Source organism: Hypanus sabinus, chromosome X1, assembly GCF_030144855.1.
Source record: "Hypanus sabinus isolate sHypSab1 chromosome X1, sHypSab1.hap1, whole genome shotgun sequence".
Taxonomy (NCBI): Eukaryota; Metazoa; Chordata; class Chondrichthyes; order Myliobatiformes; family Dasyatidae; genus Hypanus; species Hypanus sabinus.
This window is the reverse complement of record NC_082738.1, coordinates 38838516-38866468: the sequence shown is the minus strand read 5'-3', so window position 1 is coordinate 38866468 and position 27953 is coordinate 38838516. Positions and strand designations below refer to the sequence as shown.

The following is a 27953-nucleotide window of genomic DNA, read 5'->3' as shown; positions in this document are numbered from 1 at the left end:
GAGAGAGCTCATGTTGTGCAGGACCCTCTCCCGTGTGGTATCCCGAGGCCTGGGTCCAACGAGCACTCCCAGCCCATCAGATTGTGGTGGTGCAGCCGGAACCCCTCCACTTCCCTGAACCCCCTCAACACCCACCGTGTCAAGATGGAGACTAGTCCCCCTTGAAGCTAGAGCACGTCCCCCACCAGCACGGGAGCAACCTGTCTAGATGAGACTAGACCCCATACCTTCAACAACTCTCGGTAAAAGCAAGGCAGTTCCCTCAAAGTGGCGTGGCTGATGCTGTTCGCTGGAAGTCGCGTGCCCTCCTGCAGGCAGTGTCCCCGGCGGAGAAAGTGTGTCACCAGTGCGTGCCATCTCGGGGTGTGGTCGCTATGCAGGTATATCTGCAGGGTCCTGAGGCAGGGAGCCACAGCTGAGTGCACATGCCAATGACTGACTACCCTCTGCAATTGGAAGACTCAGGACCACAGCAGAGACCTACTGCTTCCTGTTGCCCCGGAAGTCCACCAGCCTCTTCTGGGTCCTGGAGACAAAAGCAGTGAGTGGGTGGGACTAAAGTAATCAGCTGGTACCATATCTTTACAATGAAAGCTATTTATCGATGGGTTTCACACGGACGGGTGATCCCACTTGTCCGATTCCATTGTGCCTCATCTGGCGAACAACCTACTAATGCAGCAATGGTTCCAGCAAAACTGAAAAGAAAATAATAGGCCAGATTTTGCTGAGAGCTTTGAAAATGAAGAATGGCTGCAGAAACTAGCCTACTTAGCAGACATTTTTCATCATATGGACCAGTTGAACAAGTCTCTGCAAGGTCCTGGAGAAAATGGTTTAACTTCAAGTGACAAGATTCTTGGATTTAAAAGCAAACTGAATCTTTGGAAAAAGCATGTTACATTAGGAAATCTTGAAATGTTTCCACTATTGTTTGGGCTTGAGAGTGAGGAAGGATATCAGAAAGTCTTGAGTCTTATTGAAAACCACCTGGAAGAACTGCAGAACAAAATTGATCAGTATTTTTCCTCCCTTTCAACACAAGTGTAGGACTGGGTGAGGGACCCTTTCTCTGAATCATCTGCTCAGCCTGAGAACTTGACCTTGAGAGAAGTTCAAGAACTTTGAGCTTCACTCTGATCATGCACTGAAGATGAGATTTACTGACCTGCCTCTGGATAAGATCTGGATTTCTGTGAAAGACGAGTATCCTGCCATTCATATGAAAGCAATGAATGTTTTAGTGCAGTTTCCAACTTCTTACATTTCTGTGCAAGCTTTTGCTTGTTTAACAAACATCAAGAGCAAGGATAGAAATTGTCTCACTTCAGTTGAAGGTGAAATCCATGTGGGCTTATCTCAAGTTCAACCCAGAGTTGAGAAATTTATTATGTTTACCTTATGAGTTTTTTAAATTTATGAAAGAGAAAGAGTAGTTTCAAGAAAGGTAAGCTAAGCTTAGCTATCTTTTTTTCTCAAGAAGGGTTTGCTAAAAATTCATTCTCTACTCAAAAAAGTATTGACGATTATTTTTTGGATTACTGTGTCTAGAGCTTACTGATCACACTAATGGACTGTGAGCTGTAGATATGATCATTTTTATGCAGGGGTTTCATGAGACCTGAAAATTATTTCAAGGTTTGCTCCAGGGCAAAACGGTTGTGAAAGGTTACTCTAGACCTATCATTGGAGTTGATTCTTAACTACCTTCTGAAATTGCCTATCAGTTTAGGGGTAATTAGAGATGGACAATAAATCTTGGCTTTACTGGTAATCTGTTTAAGCCACTAATTGTTTTAAAATAAGATTGGTTAGTACATATAGCAGGTTTGTGTTTCTCCAATGGTCTAACAAAGGTCCCATTTCAACATACACACAACACGAGATTCTGCGGAGGCTGAGTAACACACACAAAATGCTGGAGCAACTCAGCAGGTCAGGCAGCATCTATGGAGGGGAATAAACTGTTGACATTTCAGGCCGAGATCCTTCATCAGGACTGGAAAGGGAAGGGTGGTTGAAGAAGCAAGAATAAGGAGGAGCGGGAGGGGAATGAGTACAAGCTGGCAGGTGATAGGTGAAGCCAGAAGATTGGTTGGGTGGGGGGGGTGGTGATAGGTGGAAAAGGTTAAGGGCTGAAGAAGGAATCTGATCAGAGAGGGAAGTGGACAGTGGGAGAAAGGGAAGGAATTGGGGCACCAGAGGGAGGTAATAGCCAGTTAAGGAGAAGACAGAGGGGTAAGAGGGGAGCCAAAATGGGGAATGGAAGAAGAGAGAAGGGAGCGGAGAGAGAAATTACTGGAAGTTAGAGAAATCGATGTTCATGCTGTCAGGTTGGAAGCTACCCAGTTGGAATATGAGGTGTTGGTCCTCCAATATGAATGTGGCCTCATCGCGGCAGTAGAAGAGGCCAAGGACCAACATGTCGGAATGTTAAGTTAAATTAAACTGGATCACCACTGGGAAATCCTGCCTGTTGCAGGCAGAGTAAAGGTGCTCATCTCTTAAACTTAAAAACAGAAGTGTGTACAGGCCTAGTTTCCTTTATGTCCCCTCATACAACAAATCTACCATTCCAAAAAATCAGGTGAATCTTTGCTGCATTCCCTCCAGTGCAAGTTTTCTTTAGGTAGGTACAGTATATTCCAAATGTGGTGACACCAGGACTTTATATAATCGGAGAAAGCCATTTCTGGTCTTTTGTACTGAAAAGGACCTTACCCTTTCCTGCAAAGGACAGATAGCCTATCAGAAAAGACAGTGGAACAGCAATGGCAGGTATTCTTGGGAATAATGCACAAGGTGCAAAATCAGTTCATCCCCCAGAGAAGGAGGGATTCAAAGGGGGGAAAGGGGCCACAGTGGTTGACAAAGTTAGTCAGAGATTACATAGCATTAAAAAAAAGGAAGTATGACAGCTAAGGTGAGTGGGAGGACAGATGATTGGGAAGTTTTTAAGGAACAACAGAATTTAACTAAAAAGACAATACGGGGAGAAAAAATGAGGTACGAACGCAAGCTAGCCAGGAATATAAAGGAAGATACCAAAAGCTTTTTTAGGTATGTGAAGAGAAAGAAGATAGTTAAGAACAATGTTGGGCCCTTGAAGAATGAATTGGGTGAAATTGTTATGGGAAACAGAGAAATGGCAGAAGAATTTAATGAGTACTTTAGATCTGTTTTCACTAAGGAAAACACAAGCAATCTCCCAGATGTTTGGATGGGCCAAGGACATAGGGTAACAGAGGAAATGAAACAGATTGACATTAGGAAGGAAACGGAGATGAGAAGACTGATGGGACTGAAGGCTGACAAATCCCCAGGTCCAGATGGTCTGCATCCTAGGGTACTAAAGGAAGTGGCTCTGGAAATTGCGGATGCATTGGTAATCATTTTCCAGTGTTCCTTAGATTCAGGATCAGTTCCTGAGGATTGGAGAATGGCTAATGTTATCCCACTTTTTAAGAAAGGAGGGAGGGAGAAAACAGAGAACTATCATCCTGTCAGCCTGACATTGGTGGTGGGGAAGATGCTAGAGTCCATTATTAAGGATGAAATAGTGGCATATCTAGATAGCAGTGATAGGATTGGGCTGAGCCAGCATGGATTTACTAAGGGTAAATCATGCTTGACTAATCTATTGGAGTTTTTCAAGGATGTAACCAGGAAGTTAGACGGTGGATCCAGTGGATGTAGTGTAACTCGATTTTCAGAAGGCATTTGATAAGGTCCCATATAGGAGATTGGTGGGTAAAATCAAAGCTCAGGGCATCGGGGGGAAGACATTGACATGGATAGAAAACTGGTTGGCAGATAGAAAGCAAAGGGTAGCGGTGAATGGGTGTTTCTCGGAATGGCAGGTGGTGACTAGTTGGGTGCCACAGGGCTCGGTATTGGGACCACAGCTGTTTACAATTTACGTCAACGATTTGGATGAAGGCATTGAAAATAACATCAGCAAATTTGCTGATGATACTAAGCTGGGTGGCAGTGTGACGTGTGATGAGGATGTTAGGAGAATTCAGGGTGACTTGGATAGGCTAGGTGAGTGGGCAGATACTTGGCAGATGACGTTTAAGTGTGAGGTTATCCACTTTGGGAGTAAGAACAGGAAGGCAGATTATTATCTGAACGGTGTAGAGTTAGGTAAGGGAGAAATACAAAGAGATCTAGGAGTCCTTGTTCATCAGTCACTGAAGGTGAATGAGCAAGTGCAGCAGGCAGTGAAGAAGGCTAATGGAATGTTGGCCTTTATTACAAAGGGAATTGAGTACAAGAGCAAGGAAATCCTCTTGCATTTGTACAGAGCCCTGGTGAGACCACACCTGGAGTATTGTGTACAGTTTTGGTCTCCAGGGTCAAGGAAGGACATCCTGGCTGTAGAGGAAGTGCAGCGTAGATTCACGAGGTTAATTCCTGGGATGTCTGGACTGTCTTACGCAGAGAGGTTAGAGAGACTGGGCTTGTATATGCTGGAATTAAGGAGATTGAGAGGGGATCTGATTGAAACATATAAGATTATTAAGGGATTGGACAAGATAGAGGCAGGAAATATGTTCCAGATGCTGGGAGAGTCCAGTACCAGAGGGCATGGTTTGAGAATAAGGGGTAGGTCATTTAGGACAGAGTTAAGGAAAAACTTCTTCTCCCAGGGAGTTGTGGGGGTCTGGAGTGCACTGCCTCGGAAGGAAGTGGAGGTCAATTCTCTGGATGTTTTCAAGAAGGAGCTCGATAGGTATCTTATGGATAGGGGAATCAAGGGATATGGGGACAAGGCAGGAACCGGGTATTGATAGTAGTTGATCAGCCATGATCTCAAAATGGCGGTGCAGGCTTGAAGGGCTGAATGGTCTACTTCTGCACCTATTGTCTATTGTCTAAAACACTTGTAGTTGATTGTGCTTCCTCATTTCTTTTGTTCTCCCATTGGTGACCCTAGCCCTCATAGCCCAATGCTCTTGAACTATATCCCTTATTATTATTCTCTGTACTTCCCTCCTCTGAAAGAGGTGTTTAAAAGTATTTTGTTATTAAACTTTATCAGTTTTTGTATACTCCCGTGAAGTATCTGGGAATGTTATTTGTAGGTGAAATGTTTTGTGTAAATGGTAGTTACTATTTTTGACCTAAAAGGCTGGGGTTTGAAAGATAACATTGGGCTCGGCCAGTACCCCTTCCTACTTTCGAATTACTGAAAACCCTGCTTTTGCTCAGCGGTAATGCTCCTGTGAATAACGACCACTCTTTGCTGCCCACAGAGCATGTCCAAACTAACAGTAATGAAACAGATCACCATCTTCCTTGCTTGATATTCCATTTCATAACCATAGAGATTGGGTTCTTTCTGGTCAACCTGGCAGATCACTAGCATCAGCAATGGCCAACCAAATCATTAAAATGGAACCTGTTCAAAATGATATAAAACTGCACAATTATCTTCGGAAACTTGTGGCAAACCTAGTGCTCTGTCCTCAAGCTGAATATTTGACATAAAGTCACACTTTCTCAAAACTTAAATGGTTACTTAGCCTTAAAAAGTGGGTGATGAAGCCTATTTTTTGTGTTACTGGTAAACTGAAAGAGTTATTGCATTATCTCCTAATATTGGCCAGTTTCATGTTGTGAATTTTCCACTCTTAGATCATTGATATGTGTCACAATTTTTATTCCTTTTGGTATCTTGTCCTCTGTGCACGTTACATTACACGAATACCTGGACAACGATTCTTATGATATATTCAAGTATGATAACATTGAAGTTTTCTCGAAAGCTTGTAGGTATACTGTCTTTAAAAATAAAGATTAGCTTTCTTTGTTACATGTACGTCGAAATATACAGTGAAATACATCATTTGCGTCAATGACAGAGTCCGAGGACATGCTGCAGGCAGCCCGCAAGTGTCGCCATGACCGGCGCCAACGTAGCATGCCTGCAGCTAACTAATGCATGCATCTTTGGAATGTGGGAGGAAACCAGAGCACCTGGAGGAAGCCCATGTGGTCACAGGAAGAAAATGCAAACTCTTTACAGACAGTGGCGTGAATTAAACCCTGATTGCTGGCGCTGTAAAGCGTCCAGCTCTTGCACTGTTCAGCAACAATAATTGAATAGAAAAATTTTTACAGCATTGAATGAGGCTAAATGGCTCTGAGTTTTTGTGGCTCTTTGTTTGCAAGCTTATCAGTCCTGTTCCTCAGTCTTTTCCCCCTCGCCCAGCAAAATTATTTTCCCTAAAGTATCTGTCAGGTTATTTCTTGATAACGTTAATTGATTCACCTTACAATGTCTTTACACACAGTGAATTTCAGATCATAACTATTCTCATCATATAAAAAAAAACTCCTCACATCTTCCTTTTGCCCAAAGATTTGGATATATATTTATCTCCAGGCTGTGAGCCCTCAGCTAGACCACCAGGCAAGATACCAAATAGAAACCAGATGTTCATCTTGAAACTGAATTAGCTCATCATCATCTCGTGCCTACATTAATTGAAGCTCTGTTAAACCTGGGTCAAGTATTCAATAGACTTTGGAATTGCGGAATCACTGATTTCTCTGATCGCAGAGTTGGCCATTTTCTCATGTTTCATCAGCTGTAGCTCTTGGTGCAATCTGCTTTCCAACCCCAAGGTTGATCAGCACATTTACCTTGCATGCCCAAAAGGAAAACACTTGAATCTGGAGAATCATAGAAGTTACAATTTAGGAGCTGACTATTTATTTTCTAGCATTAATTTGTCAGTGTTTGCCTTTCAAATTAAGGGCGGTGAGATGGCATAGTGGTTAGTGTATTGTTATTAAAGCACCAGCAACCTGGATTCTATTCCCGCCACTGTCTGTGAGGGGTTTGTACGACTGCATGGGTTTCTACTGTGCGCTTCGGTTTCCTCCCAAGTTGTTCAGGTCAGTAGGTTAATTGGTCACATGGGTGTAATTGGGCAGTGCAGGCTCTTTGAGCTGGAAGGGAAGGTCTTGCCTCACGAGCCTAATTGAGTTTTTTGAAGAGGTAACAAAAGAAATTGATGAGGGTAGGGCGGTAGATGTGGTCTACATGGATTTTAGTAAGGCATTTGACAAGGTCCCCCACGAGAGACTCATCCAGAAAGTCATGAGGCATGGGATCAGTGGAACCTTGGCTGTTTGGATAAAAAATTGGCTTACAGGAAGAAAGCAGAGGGTAGTAATGGAAGGAAAGTATTCTGCCTGGAGGTCGGTGACTAGTGGAGTGCCGCAAGGATCTGTCCTGGGACCCCTGCTCTTTGTGAATTTTATAAATGACCTGGATGAAGAGGCGGAAGGATGGGTGAGTAAGTTTGCAGATGACACGAAGATTGGGGGAGTTGTGGATGGAGCTGTAGGTTGTGGAAGGTTACAAGAGTATACTGCATAGACAGGATGAAGAGTTGGGCAGAAAAGTGGCAGATGGAGTTCAATCTGGGTAAGTGTGAGGTAATGCATTTTGGAAGGACAAACCAGAAGGCTGAGTACAGGGTTAATGGTCGGTTACTTAAGAGTGTGGATGAACAGAGGGACCTTGGGGTTCAAATCCATACATTCCTCAAGGTCGCTGCACAGGTTGATAGGATAGTTAAGAACACCTATGGGATGCTAGGCTTCATTAATAGGGGGATTGAGTTCAAGAGTAGAGAGGACATGTTGCAATTCTCCAAATCTCTGGTGAGACCACACTTAGAGAATTGTGTTCAGTTCTGGTCACCTCATTATAGGAAGGATGTGGAAGCTATGGAGAGGGTGCAGAGGAGATTTACCAGGATGTTGCCTGGATTGGAAAACAAGTCTTATGAGGCAAGGTTAGCAGAGCTGGGATTTTTCTCTTTGGAGCATAGAAGGATGAGAGGGGACTTGATAGAGGTCTACAAGATTATGAGAGGCATAGACAGGGTGGATAGTCAGTACCTGTTTCCCAGGGCACCAATAGCAAACACCAGGGGGCATATGTACAAAGTTAAAGGAGGGAAGTTTAGGGGAGACATCAGGGTTAAGTTTTTTACACAGAGGGTTGTGGATGCCTGGAATAATTTGCCAGGGATGGTGGTGGAGGCTAAAACATTAGGGGTATTTAAGAGCCTCTTGGACAGGCACGTGGATGAAAGGAAAATAGAGCGTTACAGGGTAGTGTGGGTTTAGTATTTTTTTACGGAATATATGGGTCGGCACAACATCGAGGGCCAAAGGGCCTGTACTGTGCTGTAGTGTTCTAGTGTCTAGCTACCATGCAGTCCCTCTAAATAGAATAAATGTTTCCCACTCCATTCTAAAGCTGTTTTCTTGTTTTGTTCTTACGTGCCTTCATTGTCTTCCCTTACAAGTATTTATTCTGTTCCCTTTTACCCACTGCTTGGAAACATTCTAACAGTTTTTTTTCCCCTTAAAGCTGCCTAATTTTCCTTTTATTAATCTAGATTTTCAGTTAATCACTTGTCCAAGAGCATTCTTTCAGGGTATGGGGAGTCAGCAATTTGGCTCTTGATATCTCAGTAAACTTTCTTCAAGACATCTGTCTTCATTATAGTCTCTTGCGACTATGTCCAAGTGACAGTTGCAGGCAATGTTGTTATTTTTGATTTTTTTAATAGTGCTTAGATCCAAAGTCATTGGCAAGTTGTGCATTCTGAATCAGATAAAATCAAAAGCACTGTATTTCACCACATAATGTTCTATTATTTAAAAAGTGGCACCATGTGTTCAATACTTACTGCAGCCAAAGGTTGTTTCCTCTCAAGTTTTGCACACAGCTTGCGTTAACAAAGGCATATTATTTCAAGTAAAGGTTATTCTAGACTGATGTATTGGAACATGGATGCCAGGGTGCCTGTACCCAAGACAATTTGGTTAACGCCTCACACCCAATAAAACATTCAATTATCAGTGACCACACCCAACAGAAATATTGCAAGAGGGAAACATTTATCTAATTCTTTCAGCCTGAGGCAACTTAAATCTGAATTTATTCCCTTCAACCACTTTAACCATTGCACACCTAAGGTTTGTTCTTCAACCAACTCTAAATAATTACCTGATCTAAGCACAATGGTCAATATAGATTTATAGTAAGCCTGGTAAAAGTCTTACCCGACATAAAACTGGTCTTAGAAGGGATTAATATTAGCCATAATAGTTCTTTTGTGGCTGATCAAATGGGGAAGAACCTCTCCCTGTGTCTCTACCCAGGACTACCAGAAACTGTAGAGTTGTCACAGCTCAGTAGATCGTAGAAACTAGCCTCCCCTTGAAGCATTTCTCACCTCAGTAATGCAGTCAACAGAATCAAAGATCCCATCTCTCCAGACATTCTCTTTTCCCTCTCATTAGGCATTTGATAGAAAAGACTGAAAGCGTGTACCACCAACCTCAAGGACAGCTTCTACTCCTAAGATCAGGGCACCTTTCTACAGTGTAATAAGATGGATTCTTGAGCTCACGATCCACCTTGTCATGGCCTTTGCTCCTGATCCTACTCTGTACTTCCTCTGTAACTGTAACATTTTATTCTACATTGTTATTTCTTCTCCCTTGTAACACTTCAATGTATTGATGTGATGAAACAATCTGTATGGATGGCTTGTAAAACAGTCTCACTACTTCAGTATATGTGACAATGATAAAACTAATTTACCAATTTATGTATTTTGCCCTTCAAGTGTTTTATTTAATCAGAATCAGGTTTAATATTGCTGGTACATATTGTGCAATTTGTTGTTTTGCTGCAATACATAAAATCTGTGAATTGCAATAAGAAATATATGTAGCTGGGGGAAGAAGCTGTAACATGAAATACCTACGTAAATTTAGCTTCTATAAAAAATATTGCTAATGCAGTATGATGTCTTCACATTCAGCATTACACCTGAGTAAAATACTGATTTATAGTTATTCAAATCTTAGGAGAAGTAACCAATTAATTATCTCTTAGCAAAACAAACTTTGAAGACCTTTGGGAGTGGGATGGTGCAGTCAATCACCACAACATCAGCTTTGTATTTGCTTTATGCAAATAAAGGAGTGATTAGAGAGAGTGTGAATTGATTCACACCAAGGCATCAGCCTCTCTCTGCTCTCCCAATTATCCTTTTAACTTTTATCTCCTTGTGTTTTAAAAGTAGTATAGTGTATCTTCCTGAGTTATATAAAACTTACAGCAACAATTTAACTGAAAATTGCACATTTAAATCATGTGATTTGCTGAATCAAATGCACATGAACTTTGTTAAAATAATTTCCAGCCAAAAATGATTAAGATTCCTCCACCATTTGCCAAGGAAGTAGAAGAGTATTTGCTATCAGTACCTTCAACAACAACACCTCGGAAAGACATCACAATAAATTTGAATTCTTAAGAAGTGCAAATCTCTTCAAAATACTAGAAGCTAATAGTTGATTGTCAGCTTTACTATTTTAACTTCTGTATATTTGTGAAAGCAAATCTTGTTGAAGAAGACAGAAGTTTTGTTTACATTAATGATTACAAGAGAAATTTGGATAGACACGTAGATGAGAGGAGTATGGAGGGCGATGGTCTGGTTGCAGGTTGATGGATGGGACCAGGCAGATTAATGGTTCAGCGCAGATTAATGGTTTAGCACAGATTAGATGAGGCACTGGTAGTGTTTCTGTGCTGTAGTGTTCTATGACTAAAGAAATCGAAGCATATTTCATGTAAATACAAGAAATTGCCTATATTGTAATCTGTTTAAAATTCATCTCTAAGTTCTGCTCAAGTATTTATTCTTTTGTGCTTAGGAACAATCCAGTAACCCTTATTTCTTTAATTCTTTGGAATAAACGTGGTGTTTGGTGCAGTCAGTTTGACACAATCACACAATCTCTGGTTACTTACCAAGGATAGCAGAAAAACCCAGGAACTGGGAGATCCTTTTTTCACCAATCAATCACCAAACTCCAAAGCTTTATTACTGACTAATCCAATACATTTAGTGCAAATGAGTTTATCCAATTTCTTTAAAAGGAGACAAATTGCATGAGTCAAAATGCCACAACATTAAATCTATCAAGAGTTAAAGGGGCACAATCTTAGCTGGCTTTCACTGTTGACAAACATTTAGCTAGACTACTTTAGATTTGAATTATAATTGAGTAGTCCAAAACTAAATATAATAACTTCAATCATTCTCTTTGTAATCAACAATTCACTATTTTCATATCTGATAAAGTTATTGATTTTCTGTTATGAATTGTAGTTGCCAATTAACAGTAGAGTTCCACATCTTTAGGCAGAGGCATTTTCGATCATTAGATTATTTGTTTACAGTCGCCAGCTGCAGAGAGCCAGTATTCATAATTAAAGAATTTGATCTGTCTGTTAACTCAGATCATTTTGTACCGTGATTTTAATGAAATATAGCCTCAAACTGAGGGACTCAGTAGTGCAAAACAACACATACACATATAGAAATATAGAACAGCGTGTCCTTATATCCTCTGTAAATGCTTTTTGGAGACTCCTGCTAGTTCCACAATCATACCCTTTCATTGGTAGCTTGAATTATTTCCAAATAAGGAAAACCTTTGCTATCATGTGATATTCTACAGTCTGCTCACATGCCTGTCCTTGAGGTTAAAGCTTATTAGCATCTTCCTACCGTATTTTATATTGTGTTCCTGCAGTATCTTATATTGTGATTTGGCTTCTTTGTTTAACTCGCAGTCTTCTTATCATGGCAGATCCTTTATTTTTCACAATTTCTTTCGTGCATATGTACTAGGTCATTCAGATGTGAAGGTTGATTGTAACAAGGATAGCTGTTGGGTGATGCACTGGGTACACATCCCTGGATATGGAAGGGAAGAGAGTAAATCACATTTTCTCCTCTTGAATGTTCTCCATTGGCTTCTGCAAGTGTGGATATTATGGCTGCTTGTGGCATGCATAAGTTTTATATCTCTCTAATAAGTTTTACTTTTAGAATCTATCTGTTCAAGTCTCTTGTATGTTAAAGGTGAACTCTGGACCTCATAATCTACCTTGTCATAGCCCTTGCACCTTTTTGTCTACCTGCACTGCATTTTCACTTTATATTCTGCTTTCTGTTATTGCCTTCCTCTTGACCAGAGTTCAGGAACAGTTATTACCCCCCAACCATCACGTTCCTGAACCAGTGTGGACAGATTCACTCACCTCAACACTGAACTGATTTCACAACATATGGGCTCATTTATAAGGGCTCTACAACTTATGTTCTGAGTATTATTTATTATTTGTGGGGCTTTTTGTGTATCTGCACTGTTTGTCATCTTTTGCATACTGGGTGTCTGTCTTTGTATGTAGTTTTCCTTTGATTCCATTGTATTTCTTTGTATCTACTGTGAATACTTGCAAGAAAATGAATCTCAGGTTTGTGTAAGGTGAAATGTATGTACTTTGATAATAAATTCGATCTTTCAACTTTATATTACCTCAAAGGATTTGTATTTCTGAATGAATGGCTTGCAAGACAAAAGTTTTTCACTGTGTCTCATTACATGTGGAAATAATAATTCAATACCAATAGAAGACTACAGTCTTGTATTAGTACAAGGCCATTTTGTTTTTGTTCAGAGTAGCCAAATCACTTGGCTGTAAATGCAGTACTTTTTTAGATATGATCTATACATGCACAACTGTAAGAGCCCAACCAACAAAATTACAAACAATAAGCAAATAATCGGTTTCATCAGTTGAAGGATAAGTATTGACAGTACAGTGGGATAATGCTCTTGCTCTTCTTCAAAGCTTGGGATTTCTTGTTAGCATCTGAGAAACCAAACATCATCTAATATTTCATCCAAAAGGCTTTAGACAGAGCAATACAATCTCTGTGTTGCGGTCAGATATCAGCTTCTGTGTTTAAAGCCACTGAAGTGAGAACATGTGAATGTTAAGAAAGGGAATAGACAGCCTCTTGAGTCTGTTCCATCATTTAGTTGTATTGTGACTGATACACTCTAAAATTCAGATTAAGGTATGATTAACTTTGTCACTTGTGCATCAAAGAATACAGTGAAATGCGTAGTTTGGGTCAACACAGTCCAAGATGTGCTGGGGCACAGTGTAGCATGCTCACAGCTTACTAACCCTAACATTGCACTTCTTTAGAATGTGGTTGGAAACTGGAGCACCCAGAGCTAACCCACACAGTTACAGGGAGAACGTGCAAACTCTTTCCAGACAGTGGCGGGAATTGAAACCCGATCTTTCAGTTGGCACTGTAATATCATTACACTAACTGCTATGTTATTCTATTATGATGAAAATTCGAGGTTTTTATTTGTCTCTTTGTATTAAGTACTTTCTGATTACTACTAAGAGCTTGTCTTTAACTTTAAAGTTATGCCACTTATTCTTGAGCTTCCCACCAAAGAGTCTTTTAACTTAAGTACAAATCACCTGTCAGCCTTTGATACTCATGGGAACCCAAGCCAAGTATGGATTTTAGTAATTCTGCAGCAAACAAACCTGTAGTTCTGTTGTTTCTTTTCTCGCTTCTTCATTGGAGAAGCAATTTACCTTTCTGATAGCTGAATTCCCACACAAAGAGTTTTTAAAAATAAGTGGAAAGTATTTACAGTTTCTTTATCTACCATTTTTAATATTTTGGTGTGGAAGGCTTCAAATTCTGGAGATTTATTTATCCTAATTATATTTTGTTTTTTCTATTTCTGGCACGTAAAAATGCTACCGCTAAGTTATGGCTGACATAAGCTAACATTTTGGGGCTGAGAGCTCTCAGTACAATTTTTCCTTCAATAGCAAACTAAATTGCCCCTTGAGAGCCAGACAGACACGGAATATTCTAGGTTTGATGTACAGTATTAAATTAGCTGATCTAATGGATTTGAACTTGGTGTTTTCAAGGTTTACTCAGAACTGGTAGTGAAAGGAAGAAAAGCAAACTAAAGATTTCTGTCATTGATTTTACTCACTAGAGTTTAGAAGAATGAGTGTGGTGGGGGGGGGGGTCTCATTGAAACATTGAATGGCCTAGATAGAAAGGATGTGAAGAGGGTGTTTTTAATAGTGAGGAAGTCTAAGACAAGAGGACTCAGGAGAATGATGTCGAGAGGGTAACAGAGTCAGCCACGATGGATTGGCGGAGCAGATTCAGTGGGCCGAATGGCCCAATTCTGCTCCTGTGTCTTATGGGTCTTGTGATCCTCATCGTGTGATTCATTATCAGAAATGTCCGTTTTGTGTGGCTTTGATGACACCTGCAGTCAGCGGATCTGTATTTGTTTATGACTCTCATGTGGCATTATCTCTTAGGCTAGGGTCCCCAACCTTTTTTTATGCCATGGACCAATGCCATTAGCCAAGGGGTCTGTGGACTCCAGGTTGGGAACCCCTGTTTTAGACCAAGAAACCATTACCTGAAAAAATGATGAAATGGTCATTTCAGCAACTTTATACAAATATGAAGGTAAAGTTCCTGTTGAAAATGCAGTATGGGTGGAATATCTTACAGAAAGATCATTGTTTTTGAAGATGTCATAGTCATAGAGTCATACAGCACAGAAACAGGCCCATTGGCCCATCTAATCCATGCTGAATAATTAATCTCTAGTCCCATTGACCTGCACCATGTCCATAGCTCTCTCCATACCTCTCCCATCCATGTACCTATCCAAATTTCTCTTATTTATGCTAGAAATAGCATTTCAGATTTCACTGCTGGTCAGGGTGAAATTATGAGCGGGAGGAGTAGAGATCTAAGAAAACTGAATATCTTAGCATGGATTGAACTGTGTCATTTGGGCCCAAGTGTGTGTGCTTTATATCATGCACATCAGTATAAAATCCATGCATTTTAAAGCAAATGTGTAAATTGAGTAATTTAAAAAAAACAGGAATGAAGACTGTGTAATGAAATACAGAATACTTTGAAGGCAAAGCTCTCATAAATCTAACTCCAAAGTGTTATTTGTGTCTTTTTCCTCCTTTGATATGAATTCATTTAAATTGGATCTTAATGCTTTTGTCTCAGTCACGTCCGACATGATAACAGTGAAGCAGAGTTGATGCCTTCCGAGTACACCATGTGCGAAAGGGAAGTGTCATGGAGAAACAAAAATATATGGGACATATACAATTAAGCAAGGAATCCCATGAGACATCTTGGATCAGTGGGAAGCAGTCATGTTAAAAATACTTTGTTTAGTGTAAGGGAAGGGAATGGAAGTGGTTTACTGCACTGGAATTGCAGATGTGTTTACCCTAAGTCAACTGCAGTGTTTTTGTGTTTCTCAAGACATTAAGATCCAAACAAGCAACTGTTAATGGAGTCTTGTTCAGGAAGTGATAGAGATACAAGGTTAATATTCTTGAGTCTTTTGTAGTCTTAACCCCTGACTTTAGATAGCAAGTTAGGTGAACTTTTTTGGTGTCTAGAGTCTGACTTTTATACATTTCTGATATGTCCATCAAGACATTTGGTTCCATACTTTGCACTTTTCTGTAGTGTAGCGTTACAAAAGGATAATCCTTTTAAGGCTGTTTGTAATGCATTTTCCCAGGCACAAAGTATGAATATCATTACAGAGTTGATCAATTGGTATTGTAAGTTAGCTTGATAGAGAATTTTTCAAGATCTATAATATATATAAACTATTAGTAATGATTTTTTCTTTGATTTTCACTATTTTTGCCTACAGTCCACAATATCCTTGTCAGTTTTGTGACAGTCTTATACTAATAATAACGTGGGAGCAAAGCATTCTGTCCATCAAGTCTACACTGGCTCACAGTGGAGCAATCCCTTTTGTCTCATTCCATCTCTGCTTACTTCCCTATACACCTGTAGGTCATTCCCTCTCACTCATTTTTATCAGCTTCCCTTTGAACCTACTTTGCTATTAACCTACCCAAAGGGATAATTGACCGTGGCCAATTAACCAGCACATCTGTGGGATGTAGGAGAAAACCTGAACACCTTGAGGAAATCCACAAAGTCACGGAGGAAATATGTGAACTCCCTGTAGACAACATCCAAGGTCAGGATCGAACCTGTGTAGCTGAAGCCATGCGATGGCAACACAAATTTTTGCATATCTGTTCTACTATCAGTGTTGCTACTTAGTTGATCCAAGAACTGGATACGAGTGGTATCCCCCTTGCATACAATTTGCTGCCCACTCCAAGTTGCACCATACAGTTAAAGGGAATATCTCTTAAGATTGCTCGTAAACCTACCAATCCTTAAGAGGTGGCAAGACCAGCCAAAAAAACAAGTATTACTTATTTAGTGCCCTTATCACAGAAAAATATTATAAGGTACTTCACAGCTGCATGAAGAAATGGATAATTTATCAATGAAGGGAAGATTCAGTGGAGTGATTAAAACTTGAAGAGGGACGTGGCAATTTTGTATCGAGCTGACGGGAAATGCTTTTGTTGCTGTTGTTGTGAATCTTTAGATTTCTAAATCCCAGACACTGTTGGTACTTGGCCATGGATGTACTCAAGTCAAGCTTAGATTAGAGTTTAGAGTTTAGATTTTGAGTAAATCAGCGAAGGTGGACCTGAATGAAAGATCAGGCATGGTCTTTTGAGCAGCAGTGTGGCTCAAAGGGCCAGGTTCCTTTGCCTGTTTCTGTCCCTTATGTTTTCATCAGGTAATTGGAAGAGAAGAAGGTAGAGATTCTGGTGAGTAGTTTATAATTAACTCTGTTATAAGGACTGCGATCTGTTTAAAGACGTGTTTGTACTTTAAATGGAAAATACAGAGTAATTGGCTTTTCTGCTATTCCGTGCCACAGGTCAAATGTGTCACAGGCTTAAGCTGTGTATATTTAGAAACCGTATGGAAGCTTAGCCATGCTGGAGGAACAAAGCTGATGTTCCTAAGTCAATTGAAGTCCTTAAAGTTTGCATTATTGGGGGCAAGACAGCGTGACCTTTCTTCATTTCTGTAATCAGTTCTTCACCACTGTTTGACAGTTCCACATCTGATACTACACTCAAGAACCTTTCTGAATATTTATATATTGGTTGCTTTTTCATTGTCAGTCTTAATTCAGTATGTTGATAAATTTTAAACCAGAAGATTCTGAAGCGTAGTAAATTAAGCTCCTTGATTGTATCTATACACATCGGCTGAAGTGCTGCTAAACCTATTAAAGCAAAGTGACTTTTGTTTGTCAGTTGCTATTGGTTAACCTTACCAGTAGTGCTGAACATGTTTATTCTTCAGGCCCATGTTCAATAGCCAGCTGTGACTATTATTTAGACTTGATTGTGTTAGCTTTCCTGGTTTCATTGCAGTTGCTTAGATTTAAATTGCTCTTGACAGCAATGGAGTGCTGTGTTTTGACAGTGAGGAAAAGCTGATAGGCTGAGTCTTGTAAAAGTGATCACCTGTCAAGTGGTTGACCTTGACATTAGAGTAAAAAGTCCAACCCCATATACTTCATATCTGGAACTGACAAGGAAAAGAAAATGTCTTGCAAATATAAATATTTTAATAGCTCCAGGTAAATTATAACGCCCAAGGAAGTTTCTTTGTGTTCAGTAGTTAGGTTACCAAATACTTTGAATACTCTTGTTAAACTAGTTGGGTGAATGTTTCCTCCATCTGTAGGCGCAATATAATTTAAAAATGTTCTGTTGTGCTAGTCCCTTATTGCACTTTTTTCCTACTCTGGTGAAGGAAGCCTTAGGTTACCAAATACTTTGAATACTCTTGTTAAACTAGTTGGGTGAATGTTTCCTCCATCTGTAGGCGCAATATAATTTAAAAATGTTCTGTTGTGCTAGTCCCTTATTGCACTTTTTTCCTACTCTGGTGAAGGAAGCATAAAAAATTGTACAAATAGTCCAGAGAACATTTACTACACTAATAGCTCGAACAGGTGGGTTATCTTATGAAGGAAGGTTGGGCAGACTAGGCTTGTATCTACTGGACTTTAGTAGAGTGAGAGGTGGCTTTATTGAAACATGGAAGTTCCTGGTGATTGGTGTGGAAAGGGCGTTCCCTCTTAAGGAAAAATGCAAATCCAAGAATCACCACTTAAGTATAAGGGGTGGCCAATTTAAGGCAGAGTAAGATAGATAAGGAAAAATGTGAAAAGTTACTGATGTGAAATTGAGATTGCAATCAGATCAGCTGTGATCTGATTAAATACAGCAAATGTAAAGGGCCAAGTGTTCTATTCCTGCTGCTCACTTGTATGTTCATTTGTACAAATGACACTCGCATTTCGAGTCAAGGTCAAGTTAGCAAACATGGGCAGTCACCCAGATACCGGATTAAACTGCTTATTCCTTGACTTTTGCTGCAACTAATTAATTATTATAATACAAAGGTTTATATTTGATATTCTGCAAAATCAAAATTTACAAAAGCTGACGATCTCTAATGACAAATGTTCTGATTAATTTGTCATTCGATGTTTCCCACTACTCTCCACTGCAGATAACTCCACTATTAAGAGTTACAGAAATAATTACATTTATATCTGAATTACAAGAATGAGTGAAGCAAAGAACCTGGGAAGTTAATTCTGCAACAGTCTGATTACACCATTGACATTACGTCAGGTATTTGAAGCAGCCACATTATGTTGAAAGAGATTGTAAATAGCTACCTTCTGATAAAGTATGGGAAGAGCAACGTCTGCACTTTGTGAACTTTTCATGCTGATACAGGTGTTCTAGCTGAAACAAGTAGTCCGTAAAGCTTGTGGCTTGGCAGCTTTCTTCAGCAGTACGTAGCCTCATTTCATTGGATCATGTTATGCCAGCACTGAAGGCTTTGATTCAGAGCTCAGCCTGTGACTTTTGTTTTCATATGCAGAGAAATAATTTGGGGAAATAACTTCTGTATGGCTATTCTGGTAGATTAAGGGGACCGGAGTGATTAACCTTGACTTGATACCAATGGTAGAGTGAATGATATACTACTTGAGCCTGCAGATTGTGGTAGTGTACATTTCTGTTGCTTCTACATGGTCTATAGCATCTCGAGATACCCAGACTTGAGCTGGCAATTCTGTTCTGCATCTGTCCCATTAGCATAATTATGGTGCAGCATAACACAACTTTGTGAAGATGGGACTTTGTCTCGACAAGGACAGTACAGTGCTCACTTTTCTCAAAGTTATTGTGGACAGATTCTTCTGCCAAAGGTAGATGGCTGCAGACACGGCCAAGTATATTGATTCCTTGCTTTATTTCACTGGCTGTCTTCTAAAGACCCTGTCTCACTCTCACAACTATACACACACTTGCACTCATACTCACACACACGTTTTTCCCTCCACCACTGTTTAATCTACATTGGACTATTTGCAGATTTGTAATATAATCCCACTAATCTGTTTGCTCCTTAGTTCAACCCATACAACGTCATTAAAGGCAGGACCGCGTGGAAGAGGTCCTAAGAGTTAAAAGAAAACAGTTTTGAAGACAAAGATTAGGGTCAGTGATGAATGAGATGCTTCTGCAGGATGAATTCCACTCCATTGCTGACAAATTGTGTACTGGGACTCGCCAACCCACTTGAAAGTTTCGGGAAGTTGTCATCTGCTGACTGTGTCAGCTAGCTAGCTAAAAAGTCCTTCTGGGAGAGGCTGTGGGGCTCTTGGCTTGGCCTTTCCAACCAAACTCAATTTGAAGTAAATTTCATGTTAAAGTTGATTTTTAAAATCCTTTAGAAGGCTATATGCTGTGAATCTTGAATCAGCAATTATGGCTGCAGCAAAATGAGAAAATAGCATGAACCATATTTTGCCCCCATTGTCCAGTTAGTAAAGTTGATTTAGAAATGCGCACTAAAACAATCCTGTAGTCTCAGATAATTTACTTAATTATCAATTATCCAGGGCTGTGCTGAATTAATCCAGGTACCCAGTTTTGTCTTGACTTTACAAGAAAGTCACTGTTTGGATGTTTGTTGAGAGCAGGACCAGTTTTGATAGAGATTTTTGTCAATTAGCCCCTTGGAAGCTTACTGTGTAGGCTGTTTCATGGGAAAATGTATGTGCCTTTAGAATAGGTTGGAAGGGAGAATAAAAGGATAAAACACCTGCAACCTAAAATTATATTACAATTGATGGGTAGCAGCAGATGTTGTTTTGAGCTGCCCATTTGAAAGCTCCCAGAAGATTGGCAATATATCTTAAAAATATGCTAAAGTGTGTAGAGGAAATTTGGCAGCGGACTGAGCTAACCATATATAATGTGCCGAGTAGTTGAAAAATTAGCACTCTTGGCAGCATCTTTTGTCTGTTTAGATGTCGATTTTGGATTTGAATATTGGATTCGGATCTAGGCAGAGGAATTAAGGGGAAGTTATTTGCTGCAGAAAAGCTCTTTGCCTCAATGGGAATTAAATTAGGCCAGGTGTGTAATTATCAGAAGCTTTCTGGATGAATTGGGAATGTAAATTATCAGTAACCATATTCAACGTATTTGTTAAAGAAAATATTCAGCACTGGCTACAGACAGCTGCCTAACGGATTTGCAAGAATCTGGTCCTATTGACAGCCCACTGAAAACAGCTGTCTGCAATGAGGTCAGCCTACTTGGGAAGTAGAGGCAGGAATGCACAAATATTTGAGCCAATTTTCCAAGTTCGTGCTGCTGGTGAGGTTATTGCCTGCCAGTGACACAAATTGGGTATGGTGACCACAACTGCCAAATACTTGCAGCCCTTTGGGAAAACTTCCTAGCTACACAGGCTCTGAGGGTCAGTCTTGTTGTATTCAGTTATACTGCAGTGTGGAGAAGAAAAATATCTTGTGTTTTGCACATGATAGCCTTGCAAAGAGGTAAAAGTAACTTTCATTTATATCACACCTCAAGCGGCACAGTAGCATAGATCAATTCCTGCTGCTGTCTGTAAGGATGTTCTCCCTGTGGCCGCATGGTTCCTGTGACACGTTTCACTATATGTTTCAATGTTTTGATGCACATATGACTGATAGTCTAATCATCATGGTAACACATGTCAAGACATTTTCAAAGCACATCAACAGACACTTTGTTTTTGCTGCACCTCTGAAGTAGGATTACCCTTGTGTCTGAAAAGGTGGAGGACGGATGCATTAGCTTCCAAAGAGCCAAGTATGGGACAAGGACTGTGATAGAGTCATCGATAAATATAGTACAGAAACAGGCCCTTCAACCCAAGTTGCCATGCTGACCAATGTGCCTATCTAAGCTAGTCTCATTTGCCTGAATTTAGCCCATAACCCTCCAACCTTTCCTATCCATGTTTTTAAATCTCTCCCCCTCACCTTAAACCTGTGCCCTCAGTTTTAGTTTTTTTTGACTGGGCATTCTCCTTATCTACGCCCTTCATATTCATCTCTATACAAGGCCACCATAATGCTAGAATCTATTATAAAAGACATCCTAGCAGAAGTCTTGGATAGCATTATCAGGATTGGAGAAATTCAGCATGAGTCTATGAAGGGGAAAACATACCTATTAAGTCTACTGGAGGTTTTGAGGATGTAGCAAGTAAAATAGAGTTCCAGTGGATGTCAGCCATAGAGCTCTAAAGCACAGAAACAGCCCCTACATCCCATCTAATCTGTGCTGAACTGTTACTTTGCCTGGCATGGTGTGTTTTGGCTTTCAGAAGGCCTTTGAGAAGGCCCTGTTCAATATATTAGTGTGCAGAATTAAAGTACATGGATTTGGAGCATTATACGCCATTGACTGACTTTCAGAAATGGGCAGTTGATATAAATGGGTCTTTTTCCAGCTGGCAAGCAGTGACTAGTCAGGTTCCACAGAGATCAGGTGCTTGGGTCTCACCTATTCGCAAGTGATTTGGATGAGGGTGTTAAATGTGACATTTCCAATGTTTCTGACAGCATAAAGCTGATGGGGGGCGGTGGGCGCTGTAAGGAAGATGCAGAGGGGCTCCAATATGACATAGACAAGTTGAGTAAATTGGGAAAACAAAAGGTGCAACAAAGATCTGCATATAGTTATGTCCTTAAAGACATGGCTAAAAGCAGCTTTCAGGTGTAATAAGCAGCTGGGAAGGCAAATGGTGTGCTGGATAAAAACCAGAAAATATTGGAAATGTTCAGCAAGTGAGACCATATTTGTGAGAAGAGAAACCTGAGTTAACATTTCAGGTCAAAGGCCCTTCACGAGGCCATTGTTGTAAGAGGTTTTGAGTTCAGGAGCAAGGATATCTTGCAGCTGTGGGGACCCACATCTGGAGTTTTGTGAGCAGTTTTGGTCTGCTCTAAGGAAGCTTTTTTTTCCATGGAGAGAATGCAATGAGGGTAAATAGATCGATTCTTAGAATGATATAACTGACAGATGAAGAGAAATCGGGTTCATTTGGCCTGTATCCATTTGAGTCTGGAGGAATAACAAGGGATCTCATGCAAATATCTAAAATGTTAACAAAGCTAGACGAACAAGTTGTAGAATAAATTTGTCAATGGCTGGCGAGTCCGGAACTCGAGGACACAACCCTGGCATATGGGGTGTACATTCTAGAACAGGGGTTCCCAACCTTTTTTATGCCATGGACCAATACCATTAGGCAAGGAGTCTGTGGACCCCAGATTGGAAACGCCTGATTTAGAACCATGATCAGAAATGTCTTTATTGGAAATGCCGAGTCATTAAACATATTCACGAAAGCAGTAAATCTATTAATGCTAAAGAGGCCAAGCAAAGTGGTGAGGAAGGAAGAAACGTGACGCTGATATGGGCCATCAGTTATAATTATCGTGAATGATGGAATAGAGCTACTGCTATTTTCTGTTTCTGCAGAACAGGAGAGTATTTGGCCCATCATGTCATGCTAGCCAAGACAGAAACCATTACTGAGCACTACTGGCCCAGAATATTGCTAGATATGTGCAGCGGTTGACATGGTGGGCCAAATGGCCTGTGGCTGTACTGTTAGACTCCCTGGCAAAGAAGTAAAGAAACTGAAATCAAGAATGTACAAGAAAGTAGAACTGTAAGAAAATAACATTATGCATGGGGTAAATGTTTAGTTTCACTGGTCGTTGTTGAATGCCTTACCCAGGTGGTTTGTCTTCACATGAGAAACTGCTAAAGAGTGTTAACTTTCTGCTTGACTGGGAGGTAACATGGATGAATGCTATTATATTCCTGAATGACTTACCAAATATAAAAATATTCAATTTATTTTATAATCTCTGACCTATAATTCTTTATTTTGTTTAATTTCATTGTTAAGGCAAAAACAAATACCAGTGAGATGGAGTTTCAGAGCAGCTGATGTTAACCACATGTAGTTCCATGATTATGGACTAATTTGATTTAGCATCTGTTTTTTGTCTATTTCTCTTTCCCGTTGGCACACATAATAAAAGTTAAATTTCCTTGTCGGATTTTCCGCTTGTTCACAATACCATAGGTGGAAGAATTTGAGAATATATTAGAGAAAACCATCATGTTGCTTTGTAGAATTGATGTTGATGCTGTGTGCCGTACTGATAATCAGTCAACTTTCTATTGGTATTGAGCTAGTAACAAACAGAAATCTCAGGGCAAAGTCTGATATTGCCCACACCAAGTATTTGTGTGTGAGCTCTTCCATTTATGCTCACTGACTCGGTATCAAGAGTAAAGAATGGGGTGGCACAGAAGCGTAGTAGTTAGCGCAATGCTTTACAGTGTCAGCAACTAGAAGATTCGAGTTCAGTTTTTGCAAGTGATTTGTACATTCTCTCTGTAACCAAGTGGATTTACCTCCAGGTACTCTGATTTCCTCCCACATTCCAAAAAACATCTGGGTTAGGCTTAGTAAGTTGTGGGCATGCTATGTTGGCACAGGAAGCATAGTGACACTTGTGGGCTGACCCAACACATCCTCGAGCAGTGTCAGTATTTGGCGCAAACAATACGTTTCACTGTATGTTATGATGTACATATGACAAAGATAATCTTTTTCTTTAGAGCTATTGTTGACTTTCCCATCCTGGTCCTGAGGTTGGTGACAGCATCTCACTCATACGTTGATTGACATTCATAAGGGTTAGCAACTAACTCTAAAGCTAAATAATAAAGGGCAATTCTATGTTGCCTTATTAGGGATATTTTATAGAGATATTGATATTTTTTATTTGCAGTTTATCTATTATTGAAGAAATTTGCCTATATACATAATATAACCTGTTGATGTATCAGTGAAAAGCATTAATTCGGATACATGAACACTGCCACCAAACTTATAGTTCCTTTCCCCCACGCTGCTCGTTTCTACCTCTTACGCAAAATCCACAAGCATGACTGATCGGGGGCCCATTGTCTCTACTTCCTCCTGCTCCACTGAAATCGTTCCGTATTCCACGACCCTGTTCTCTCCCTTTGGTTCAGTCCCTTCCCACTTATATCCATTACATTTAACATGCACTCGATCTCCTCAATAACTTTCAGCTCCCTGGCCCTGACCACCTCATTTTCATATACACTTCTATCCCCCATCAATAAGTCCTTAAGCTCTCAGCTTCTTTCTCAACAAAAGACCCAACCAGTTCCCCTCCAACACCACCCTCCTCCATCTGGTGGAACTGATCCTCGCCCTCAGCAATTTCTCCTTCGGCTCCTACCACTTTCTCCAGACTCAAAGAGTAGCCATGAGTACCTACATGGGCCCCAGCTTTGCCCACCTTTTCGTTGGCTACATAGAACAGTCCATGTTCCAAGCCTTCCCTGGTAATGCACCCCAACTCTTCCTCTGCTACATTGACAACTGCATTCATTGGTGCTGTTGCATGCACCCACGCTGAGCTCGTCAATTTTATTATTGCTGCCCCCAACTTCCACCCTGCCCTTGGTCCATTTCTGACGCCTCTCTCCCCTTTCTCAACCTTTCTGTCTCCATCTCTGGAAACAAACTGTATACTGGCATCTTTTATAAACCTAACAATTACCATGGGTATGAGCCTCCACATCCAACACATCATTATCTGTAACTTCTGCCATCTTCAACAGGATCCTACCGCCAAACCCATCTTTGTCTCCCACTACCCCCCTCTGTTTTGCTCTGTGATTCCTTTGACCATTTGTATCTCCACTAATTCCCTCCTGGCCCATACTCCTGCAAACAATAGAAATGATGCACCTGCCCATTCACCACCTCGCTTACCTCCATTCAGGGCCCCAAAGAGTCTTACCAGGCAACACTTACCTGCGAATCTGTTGGAGTCATCTACTGTATCCAGTGCTCCTGCTGTAACCTTCTCTACATTGGTGAAACCAGACTAAAATTGGGGGACTGCTTTGTCAAGCAGCTTCATTCCATCCTCCGAAAGTGGAATTTCCCAGTGGCCAACCATTTTAATTTCTATCTGCATTCCCATTCCAACACGTTGGTCCATGGCCTCTTTTGCCACAATGAGGCCACTCTCAAGGTGGTGGAGCAACATCTTACATTCTGTCTAGGTAGCCTCCAACCTGATGGCATCAATGTCGATTTCTCCTTCCGGTAATTTATTTCCATCCCCATCCCTCTTTTATTCTCCACTCTGGCATCCTACCTCTTCTCCTCACTTGCCTATCACCTCCCTCTGGTGCCTGGTCTTTCTCCCTTTCTCCCATGGTCCACTCTTCTCTCCTATCAGCTTCCTTCTTCTCCAGTCCTTTCCCTTTTCTACCCACCTGGCTTCACCTAACACCTAGCTAATCCTCTTTCCCCCTCCGCTCACCTTTTTTATTCTGACATATTCTCTTTCCCCAGTCCTGATGAAGGGTCTCGGCTCGACTGTTTATTCATTTCTGTAGATGCTGCCTGACCTGCTGAGTTCCTCCAGAATTTTGTGTGTGTTGCATGAGAAGCTTATACTATGAAGAGCAAATTACAAGTTATGCCTTCTGTGAGTTTGTTTGAATTGCTGTCATCTGCACAAAGTCCTTTCATTGGAATCAAAGTAGCCCATGCTCTGGCTGATGCACAACAGTCTGCAGGCAGTGTCCCATCTGTTACATGTAAATTTCTTTGAAGGCAGGTTGACCCTTTATATGAAGCAGGTGAAGGATTATATCATACTGTAGGTGTGGGTTTTGTCATATCGGCAGTGGAAGTTCACTGATAGCTTTTACACCACAAAGAAGTAAACCCTGCATATGAAACATAGTTTCTGCTGTCTTTCTAGCTGAACCTTTGAAGGAAATATTTTCCCACCTTGGAATAGTGATTTGGTGTTGCTTGTTTGTTTATGGAGATACATTGTGGAATAGATCCTTTTGGCACTTCAAGCTGTGCTGCTCAGCAACCCCCAATTTAACCCCAGACTAATCATGTTACAATTTACAGTGAGCAATTAACCTGCTAACCAGTCTTTGGACTGGAGCACCTAGCGAAAGCCCACAAATTCCATGGGGTCCATGTACAGACTCCTTACAGATGACGTTGGAATTGAACAACCAACTCCCAACGCCCCGAGCTATGATAGTGTTGCACTAACCGCTATGCTACTGTCTGGTTGCCTAGTGATTTAGTCTGTCATCTCTGCAGTAATATATTATTCTCTTTCTGTGTTTACTTACAGGGTTTTTTCAGAAGAAGCATCCAAAAGAACATGGTATACACTTGCCACAGAGATAAGAACTGCATCATCAACAAAGTCACCCGCAATCGGTGTCAGTACTGCCGTCTGCAGAAGTGCCTGGAAGTTGGCATGTCCAAGGAATGTAAGTTTCTGTGCTCCATCTGACTTGACAAACTTACACTTAACATTTTGATTTTGCTGTCGCGTGAAAATGATGGAATACAGAGTGAACCAGCGAGATTTGCAGTAATCGGATGTTCGCCAAATTGCAAGCATTTTGTGAAATGCATTATTATGCCTTTTCACCAAGTTTCTTAGAGGAATGAGAAGAAGGCTTCATTGGAATTGTTCCGGGGCTGGAGTTGGGGATGTTGTTTCTCCTGGATGAAGAATCTAGAACCTGGGGTTACAGTCCCAAAAAGAGGATTAGGCTGCTCAGGACTGTGGTGAGGAGAAACGTCTTCTCTCAGATGGTGGGGGACTTGTGGAATTATCTATCCTAAATTCCTGCAGTGGTTCAGTCTGCAATTTATAGATTGTGATAGTTTTCTGGAGATGAAAGGAATTGAGGGAAATAGTACAGGAAAATGGTACTGAGGTAGGACATTAGCCCTCCTGCTGCTCCTACTTCTTGTATTCTACTGCCTTAGTTTCTTTGTTCTAATCATTCCTTTATTACACCTTCTGAAGTCTCCTTTGCCAGCCAGGAAAACATTTGCTGTCTTTCCAAACGAACTGTGTTTTAGGTTCCTTCTAGAGAGCAAGGGAACCCTCAGATTCCTTTCAAAGCTCTCAAACTTTCCACTAGGCCCTTACTCCTGCTCTCTTTATCCTTATCTCAAACCAGTTCGAGGAGCTCATGTCTCTCTTCCCACTTTGCCAATCCATCCAACTCAGACATGTTCCCAAGCGTACCTCCAGACTCTTTTTTCAAGGAACCCCTCATATCCCTTGTGAATTCACATTGTTCTGGAGATCCCTGACGTAACTGGTTCTGTCTCCTAGAAGTATTGTTGTGCTCCCAAAGAGAGTCAATCTACAAGATGTTTATTGTATTTCATTCTGGTGAATTTTCAGCCCTCCTCCAGAGTTTACTACTCACCCACATACCTGGGGCAATCTATAAGAGCATAAGATGTAGCAGCAGAATATAGGCCATTTGATCCATCGAGTCTATTCTGCCATTCCATTATGGCTGATTTATTAACCCTCTCAACCCAATTATCCTGTCTGTTCCCCAGAACCTTTGATACCTGTGGCAAAAAAAATTTCCACAGTTTCAGCATCCCCTGGCTAAAGAAACTCCTTTTCATCTCTGTTCTAAATGGATGTCCTTGTATCCTGAGGCTGTGTCCCCCCAGTCATAGACTTGCCCGCTAATCCTCTTCATGTCCACTCTACGTTGGACTTTCAATATTTGCTAGGTTTCAATGAGATCCCCC

The 27953-nt window shown here is 40.8% G+C and overlaps 1 protein-coding gene across 6 annotated transcripts in view; it reads left to right on the top strand.

The window, feature by feature from the left end:
• Nucleotides 1-27953, top strand: part of raraa (retinoic acid receptor, alpha a) — a 399727-nt gene that overhangs the window by 321679 nt on the left and 50095 nt on the right. For all 6 annotated transcript variants that reach the window (XM_059956420.1, XM_059956421.1, XM_059956425.1 and 3 more), the window contains one exon: nucleotides 26512-26653. In XM_059956420.1, the coding sequence (XP_059812403.1) occupies nucleotides 26512-26653 (142 nt within the window). The remainder of the gene's footprint in view (nucleotides 1-26511; nucleotides 26654-27953) is intronic.